At 55.4% G+C, this 8,770-nt stretch overlaps 2 protein-coding genes across 2 annotated transcripts in view; one reads left to right on the forward strand and one right to left on the reverse strand.

Moving 5' to 3' along the window:
- CDC42EP1 (CDC42 effector protein (Rho GTPase binding) 1) overlaps nt 1-198 on the forward strand; it is a 6,723-nt gene extending 6,525 nt beyond the window's left edge. Inside the window, exon 4 of the mRNA XM_009332661.1 lies at nt 167-198. Coding sequence (XP_009330936.1) covers nt 167-198 — 32 coding nt within the window. The remainder of the gene's footprint in view (nt 1-166) is intronic.
- Nucleotides 199-3,094: 2,896 nt separating this feature from the next.
- LGALS2 (lectin, galactoside-binding, soluble, 2) lies at nt 3,095-7,934 on the reverse strand. Its single transcript, XM_009332631.1, has 4 exons — nt 7,767-7,934; nt 4,783-4,865; nt 4,332-4,491; nt 3,095-3,241 (listed from the first exon to the last, which is right to left on the reverse strand). The coding sequence occupies exons 1-4, from the start codon at nt 7,887-7,889 to the stop codon at nt 3,095-3,097; spliced, it is 513 nt and encodes a 170-aa protein (XP_009330906.1). The 5' UTR covers nt 7,890-7,934.
- Between the last annotated feature and the right edge of the window lie 836 nt (nt 7,935-8,770).

Genomic DNA, 8,770 nt, shown 5'->3' on the forward strand with positions numbered 1-8,770 from the left:
GCTGGTGCCCGGGGGGTGCACAGCAATTCCTTTGAGTACGCGGACGACGACGAGGAGGAGGAGGACGATGAAGTCAAGGTGTGAACGGCCATCCCTCCTGTCACGGCCCCCCACCAGAGGCACCAGTGCCAGGGTCTTCACCCTCCTCCCCGTCCCCCACCCTCAGGCGCCAGCGTCGCCAGTGGACCCAGTGGGTGACTTCCTTGCCAAGCTGGGGGCACTGGGAGGCAGGAGGAGAGCCCATCTCCCAGGGTGCTCCCCAGGGCTGGGTCAGGCTGCTGCGGGGGACCGGTGAGGGCTGTGCATCGCAGCGCCGGGCATCGCAGCCCTTCCCCGGCCTCACTGCTGTTAGATGCCAAAGGGACATTCCCATGTGCCAAAGAAACCCCAAACCCCTTCCTACCCCATCCCATTCCCCCCAGCGCCCTCTCTCCCACCCCTAAGCCTGGCCCCATCAGCATGTCTGGGGACGTGCGCCATCCTCCCACTGAAGCCCCCAAACACCCTCTGCGCTGGCACGGGTGGCCTCCTGGAGATATTCCCACTGATAGCTCTGGCATGTAGGGGATGGGGGTCTCCCCAGCTCCAGCTGGTGCAAGACCTTCCTCTATAGCACATCTATCTACTGGGGGAGGTCAGCTGGGGGCTCAAGGGGCAGGCAAACCCCACAGAGCTGGGCTTTCCCTTTTCCCCTCCCCCCAGAAAAAGCCGTGAGCTCAGCGTTCAGGAGGTAAGAGCACACACAGAGATAATTGCAGGGGTCTTTCCACTTGCCTCCTGCTGCTGAGCATCACTTAAGACTGCTCCTTTTCCAACCCCTGCCCCCTCGCAGCAGGGAGGGGAGAAACTTCTTGGCTGGCTGGAGGCAGAGGCGAGGTTGTCAGGTCACCAAATTCTGCAGTTTGGGCCCCAAAAATCCCTTCCCTTCCCCCCACCTCAGAACAAGGAGACTCCCACTCTGCAGCCACTCAGTCTGTGCCACCTCTTCTCCATCCTTGCCCCTTCTCCTCGTTCCCCACGTGCACGCCCCTCTTTCCAGCATGCCCCTTCCCAGGGGTACGCATGGAGGACAGCTAATGCCCCTCGCCAAGTGGCCCTGGGCGATGTGGCCGCCCTGGAACGAGCTGTCCCCCACGCTGCCCCACGTGCAAACTGGCCCTCACAAAAGCACCTTTGTGCTGCAGCGTGGAGCCGAGATGCTCGGGGGCTGAGGTCACCAGAGGGACCCTCACAGGACCCCCCTTGTTCTCCAGGACAGGAGGGGGTGTGCAGCAGGGGGAGATGCCAGGCTGTGGCCGCAGGGCTCTGCTCCCACACAGCTCACCCACCGCCCGGCTGCTTCTGGCAGGGAGCTCTTCAGAGCAGAATAAAGAGGCTCCGGCATGCACGCGTGTTGTACATGGGAGTGCCTCTCGCAGTCATGCCATTGAGGTTACGGGCAAGCCCATCTCTCCTAGCTTCCCTGGGTGGCTGCCTCGTGCCAGCCAGCAGCAGCAAGCCAGGGCAGGCAGCAGCTTCAAGGAGTCCCCAGCTCTGGCCACTGGCACCCAGCAGGATCAGCCTTATCACCCCTGCACCCTCTGGGGCAGGGACCCTGACTCTCAGGACGAGCTCCCCCTGCCCTCCGCTTCCCAGACAGTAACACAAGCTCCAGACCAAAGACCCACATCTGTGGAATATCCTTTCTGCCTCCACTCTGTATCCCATGCACTTATTATTGTCCTTATTAAAGCAGTTTTGATACTAACTTCTCCTCTGGTGCCTCCCCTCAGCTGCAGCGACCTTATTGTCTTCCTTGCTGTGTCTGGCTCTGCCCCAGCCACAAAATCCCATCCTCTCCACTCTCAGCAGGCTTTTCCAGCACCTCTGGGATCCCTGGATTAACTAGCCTGGTACTTTGCCACTCACCATGGCTATCACACAAAGCAACCTCCTATCCACCCTGCTCCGCGTAGCATGCAGGAGGGTGCAAAGCTTCCTCTCCAGCCCAGCAACAATTCATTTGCAGCCTGAAGGAGATCGGTACCCTTCCCAAAGCTGGCTCGGCTACAGCCCTTCCAGCCCATCAGACATCCTCTGCCTGTGCACTCAGGCAGCAGCAAGTCCTGCGGGTTGGGCAGCGAGGAAGTGGAGAGGGAGGGCAGGGGCACTGCCACCTTGCCTTGGACCAGGCTCTCCATAAGATGCTCTTCTACTCTGCTGTCCTCCCACCCAGCCTGAAGTGCCCCGATGTTTGCTGTCACACATCGGTCTTACTTAAGGCTGGCGAGACACTTTTTAATTAGAGCAGCAGCATCTGATAATCAGCACTAATTGCCTGTGGTCCCATGTAAGGGGGACAGACTGGTAGGTGCTGAGCCACGTAACCCAGCCCAAACCCTGTCCTGCCTCCCCACCGCCTTCCCCTGCCTCACTTTCGCTGAGTAGGGTTCGGTGTGGAAATGTCAGAGTAATGGGTAACCTGGCTGGAATGTGCCAGCAGATAAGTGAGGTGAGATAAGGGGGAAAGTCAGATGCTGGCTCAGGGGCATACCTGTGCTGCCTTACCCGTGCCACCACTTCTCATGGTACTGCTCCTGCAGGAGGGCAAGGCACCCCTTCCTCCTGCCTGCTGGCTGCGAGAGCAGCCAAGAGGAACCTGTCAAACCCATGCCCTGAGGTTCCCAAACCTATCATTTAATAATGTGCTTTTGTGGCACCAAATGCCACATCAAATGCCACATCACTCACATCAACAGTTTTCTTTCCCTTCCTTCCTCCCTCCCTCCCTCTCAAAAACTCGGGTGCAGGAAGAAATGGTGCATTGTGAAGAGATTACACAACCATTCCCCGAGCAATCACATAGTGTCCTCCTCCTCCTGAACTCCACCTACAGCCTGCTTTGCCCTACCTACTCTCCGTTCAACCCCACATCCTGGTCTGACCCAGAAAAGCACCTGGCGTTATCTGGGAGCTATTTCCACCCAACAAGGGCTCCTTTCCTGTTGGTGGAAAAACCTGGCCATGGAGCCAGAGACCTCACAGAAGCCATATTAGCTGGAGCAAGCAGCCTCCCACTGCTTGGATTTTTATTAGAGCTAGGAAGCAGTGCCCATCATTCCAGCTTGAAGGAGGTGACCCTGAAGCCTCCCCTGATGCTCATGTAGCTGATTGTCTGGTAGCAGTGCCGGTTGGGGAACTTCACTGTATGCCCATCTGGTAGTTTCACTTGGAATTTCTCTGCCAGCATTTCAATGATGATCTGGGAGAAGGAGGGGAGGAAAGGCACGGATTGGGGACAAGGAGGAGATTAGGAGGTGACCGTCAGGTGAAAGTCCTGACTGTCACATGTGAGGGTCAGACCTGGTCCTGACAGCTTTAAGCAAGGTGCTGGAGGTTGAGTTGAGGGTGATGCAGGAAATGTGCAGTTGATATCAAGTGTCTGAGCTGGTATCTAGACTATAACCTGGGGACAGGATCTCTCCTGGGACTGTTTCAGCTACTCAGATTGTAAACTCAGAGCAGTTAAAGCCAAGTGTGTCTTTATACGCCACATGGCCTAGATCTGCTCTGAATAGGGCAGAATAAACCTGACACTCCAATGCCCTCAGCAGCTCACCAGGACATGGAAAAAGGAACTTTGCTGATAAACACGCACAAGCAGACAGGACAAGAATGTATCACTGATCATTGCAAATTAAAGGGATCATTCCCCAAAGCCGTCACCTCGCCACCCCTTCCCCAAGAGCCAGCCATGACTGAGGAAACAAGCTTCCTCTCCACAGCAATAGGAACAGGACTGCTCCTAAATGCAGCCCTGTTAACGTCTTGGGACATCAGGTGGGGTGAGGCAGCAACTAGGACAGCATCCCTGGCAAGAGGAGAGGGAGGGCAAATTGGCAGCATGGATCCAGGAGTAGTGAGGACAGAAGAGCTGAGGGAGAGGTTTTTGGACATTGCTCCAAACTCTGGGTTGCCTTAAAGCCTGTGTTTGCATAGGAGGGAATTAGGGAGAGAAATAAGGTAGGGAGCAGCAAGATCCTGCTTCTTAGAGACCCCCTTTACTTTCGTATGTGCCCCTGGTGCACTCACCTGCTGGGCAGGAAGCAGTTACAAACCCTGAGACAGACAGGGCTCGTGCAAAGTTCCCAGAGGAAGCATTGGGGTTTTGAAGGAGGAGTAGAAATGGCAATCAGGACCAAAAACCCAGAGGATGAGGATAAGGGGCTGTTGGGAGGGAGCAGGAGGCATTGGATGGGACTGGGAGGACTAGGGTATGGGAATCTGCTAACCAGGGGCTTCCCCCCACCACACACACCCCCCACAACCCCATGCCAGCACAGACCCCTCACCTTGGTAGTGGAGCCCCTGGAGAAACAGAAGTGGTCATCACGATGCTCTGCCTGCCAGGCATTGGAGCACCTGGAGTTGCAGACAATGACAGACTCATTGAAGCGGGGATTGAAGTGAAGTGCCAGATCTGAGACTCTGCAGCCGAGATTGATGCTGAAGCTGTGGGTGAACAGGAGGAAGGTCAGCTGCATGGGCAGGACAGGGTCTTGGAAGAACCGAGATCCAACACACGGCTCTGCACTCAGTTCCTCCATCAGCGTTGCAGGAGCGTAATGCCTCCTGTTTCCTCATTCTGCTTGGGAACAGAGGGAGTTTGCACAGTGGCGGCATAGGGGCTCCCCTAACACTGAGCTACGCTCACGCTTTTTGTACCTGGCGACCTTGGAAAACCACTTCCCTCTGCAGCGCATCTTCAATCCTGGCAAGTCAAGGTGGTTTCTTTGTACTTACCCATCAGAATCATCAGATATCTTGCCCTTGACCTTCAGGGTGTCCCCAGTCTTCATACCCAGGTTGAAGATTTCAAATTTTTCCTAAGGCAGAGAGAAAAATAGTCTGTGGGGCTCCTTCAGCCATTCTTCCCCTGCCACCGCAAGTTAGAGGGTGCTGCTTGGAGAAGGTGCCCCAGCCAGGAGAACATCTACTGCTTTCAGCTGGTGTTCCTCTCATGGCCAAAAACCTTCCGTGCTGGAGGTCTTGCATGGGCTTCTCACTCAGTGAGGGAAGAGCAGGCTGAGTAAAGCCAGTGAGAAAAGATATCAGAGAGAGAGGAGGTGAAAACAGGCTTGTCCTCAGCAGAAGAAAGGGAAAGCATGACAGCAGAGGTACAAAGAGGGTTAAAGCAGTGGGGAACAACCCAGGGTTTGGTGGGCAGCATCACCTGCAGCCCAAGAAATGCAAGTGGAGAGAGCAGAGGCGGCTGTGGCTTGCCGGTCCCTCGCTCAGCCTTGCTGAGCTGGGGACCCTGGGTGACAGAGGACAGGAGCAGGAGCCCTTACAGCCATCTTCCTCAGAGGGTAGAGTAACCAGGCAGGGAGCCACCAGCAGTTTAGCTCAGAAACACTTCGCGTGGAGGACCTTACACCCCTAGACTTCCTTGTGGCTTACACATTAACAGCACCGCTGCCTCTGCAAGGTCCCACCAACTGCTAGTAAGCCAGGAGACTTTGATCCAAACGAATAGCTTCCCTATGTACACTTCCTCTCATTAGGGACTTCAGGAGATTTAACCAATTCCCAGCCTCCTCAGTGGGTCCCAGTGGAGGGGCCACCACACACAGCCCTTAGGGGTGCTACTCCAGCCACCACATAGGACAAGCATCTTCCCAGCTGGCCACGGAAGTGTGACCACGGTGTTCACTTCTTCTCTGTGTGTAACAGCTCAGCCAAAAGAAGCATCCCAGCTCCTTCCTTTTGTGGCAGGGGGGCAGTCCCCAAAATCCACACCAGCACACCAAAATGGTCCCCACCATCCCTTCCCACGGTGCTCTGACGAAGGGCTCCAAGGGGCTCCGAGGACAGGGCAGCCAACACATCCCCTCTAGATGACACGAGCTATGAACAGTCCTTTGCAGGAGTGACATGAGTGACATCCCAGCTCCTTCCCTTCTCATGACTCTAGATTCAGCCCCAGCTGCATGGATTGCACTAGCAATACGTGGGAGCTCTCTGCAACCTCCCATCCAAGCTCCATCGAGACCCAAACCTTTTAGCTTGAGGAGCCATGCACATCACGTTCAATAGCCCCATCCTCCCTAACCCTGAGACACGGGAATGTTGTCCTCGTGCATCACGAGGGAGCATCACCCCTGCTGTCTTCTTCCCAGGTAAGAGCTACGAGTCAGTAGACAGTGTCCCAGGTTTGGTTGAACAAATTGGTGGTGTTTTGCCAGACTCCAGAAGTCAGTGGGAAAGCGAGAGAGAGGAGGAGGCCAAGGCTTAGGAGACCAGCAGTCCCTCAGCCCTGCTCCCAAGCCCTGCAGAGAGCAGCTGAGTGCAGTCATCCTGCAGCTGCACAGCCAGCTGGGAGACAGCTTCTGCCCTTTCCCAAAACCTCCTGAAGCAAGCAGAGGTAAGTGCTGATAAGCACTCCTTCCCCGGAGGTGTTTCCTATTAGCAGGGGGTCAGAAAGCCCAGCAGGCTTGGGATAGTTGTTTGCTGTCGAGGTCACTGAAGCTGTTGGTGAAACCTCCCTGGGCTGAGCATGGAGCCAGCAGGAGCAGGTGCTGGGGATGGTGGTTTCTGGCACTGGGTCTGTTTCCCCATCACGCTGCTGTGTCCCATCCACACACACCTTCACATCACCCTGCTCCCCTGCAGCTATCCTAGGGACAACACAGAGCCCCCCTCTCAAAATATCGGAGCATTCCACTGGCTACGAGAGGTTTCTTCTTCCAGCAACTCACATTGTCCCTTTACAGGGACAAGGGCAGTACAAAGACACTGTCTGCATAGCCACCATCAGGGTCAGTTATCTGAACTCATTTTAAGCCAGCGGAGAGAAACAAACACTTCTAGGGCTCAAGAGACTAAATCCTAAGACAGACGCTAAACTCGGTCAGAAAAATCCTGTCCTACATGGCTGGCCAAGGTGACACAGGAATGTTGCGACAGAAACAAGACCCAGGTCCCAGGCCAGCAACGTAGAGGAGCCTTCCCCCCACTTCCCACACAGACCAGACAGAAACATCACTCTCACTCAGATTTATCCACTGATCCCACTGGCAGAGCATGAGGCTGCCCAGGAGGGAGAGCAGCATGTGTCCGAGGGATGGGGAAAACTACCCATGCGTAGAGTTATGGTGCGGAGCCGCAAGTACCACAGATATGAGAATATGCAGGGACGGAGACGGGCAGGAAAGAAGCACAAGCTGCTCAGAGAGGGGCCGTGAGATTTTATCGAGATAACATTAACCCCCCTCCTACAATGCTCAGCAGGGGCGTTCACCCCCCTTTTATTTGCCACTGGGAACAATAGTGGGAAACCAGGCAGCAACTCTGCCAGCACTGGCGACTTCCTTCATCTGCAGAGCTGAGCCTCCGCATGGTCAGACACCAGCCCTACGCAGATGGCCTCTCTCATGCAGGGGTATGTGCTCCCCACATACGAAGGGGCTGAGATTTTAGGGACCCTAGAAGAGCCAAAATTCTCCAGTGCAATTGGAGGTGGCGATTGGGATGATGAAAGGAGGGTGAAAGGGGCAGGTTGATACTTCCCTGCAGACACTGCAAAGCAGAAAGCCTGGGGAAACGGTGATATGATGGGAACGTAAATCCCAAAGAAAGAGGAAATCCGTCTAATGTGCATCTGCAAAGGAGGTGGAGGGTCTGTGCAGTGAGGAAAATATAAGCAATGGTTGTAGAAGCTGGCAGCCACCAGTGCAAGGGATCCAGGAACCCTTCACCCCCAGAGAGATGATCCTATAATAGGGTACCTGCCTGGGAGTGCCTCTCCAGGACCCCGTATAGAATTTCATCCTGGCCAGAGGGTAGTTGGCCTGTACTGGTGTGAGATGCCCATGTTCACACCGCTGGCACCAGAGAAGGCTTTGCTGCATTCCCAGAGGGTGCCTTGGGACAGCAGAGACCCGACAAGCAGTCACTAGCGCGAGGGTGGGGCCCATGGCCAACCCGAGAGCGAGGTGAGCTTCCAACATTTGGCAGGCAGGCCTGCAATTTTGCATGGAGAAAACAAAAAAAAAAATCGTATTTTAAGGATGGAAGAGACCAAATGCAACCACGTCGGCTTTCAGCCAGAAAGGTGGCAGGGCAGGTCCTCTGCAGAGTGCTTTCATGCCATGAAATGTGGCAGCTCCATTTGCAGCGGTCCCATAAGGTTTTGGGGTTAACAGTCCTTCCCAGCCTTCCTGCTAGTTCTAGGGAGATCTCAGGCCACCAGGAGCACCCACGGGATCTCAGGACCCTCAGGGTGGCTCCAGACAGCAGGACCTCATATACCATAGCCTAGAGCTGCCACTGCTACCACAGGGCACCCACACAGCTGTTGAGAACAGTCTGAATGCCACCCTCCCCAGCAGGCTGCCAAGATCCTCGGCAGCATCATTGCTGGCAGCAGCATTTATTTTGTTTTCTTACTCGGGCAGGAGATAAGCCAGCTAGGTGTGAAGCCCTGAGGAAAACCACAGGCTTCCCCACTTGCCAGCCAAAGTAGCCCAACTGCCCTAGCTGTGAGAGGTTTCTCAGGGCCTTTTGTGGCAGGGGGGAGACCCCAAAATCCACACCAGCACACCAAAATGGTCCCCACCACCCCTCCCAGTGGTGCTCTGAGGAAGGGCTTCAAGGGTCTCAGAGGACAGGGCAGCCAATGCGTTCTCTCTAGATGACACGAGCTATGAATAGTCCCTCACAGGAGCGACACGGGTCTTCACCAGACATGATGCTCAGCCCAGAAGGGAAGAGGGAGAGAGGGGAAGGCGGG

This window comes from Pygoscelis adeliae, unplaced genomic scaffold (genome assembly GCF_000699105.1).
Source record: "Pygoscelis adeliae isolate BGI_AS28 unplaced genomic scaffold, ASM69910v1 Scaffold399, whole genome shotgun sequence".
Lineage (NCBI taxonomy): Eukaryota > Metazoa > Chordata > Aves > Sphenisciformes > Spheniscidae > Pygoscelis > Pygoscelis adeliae.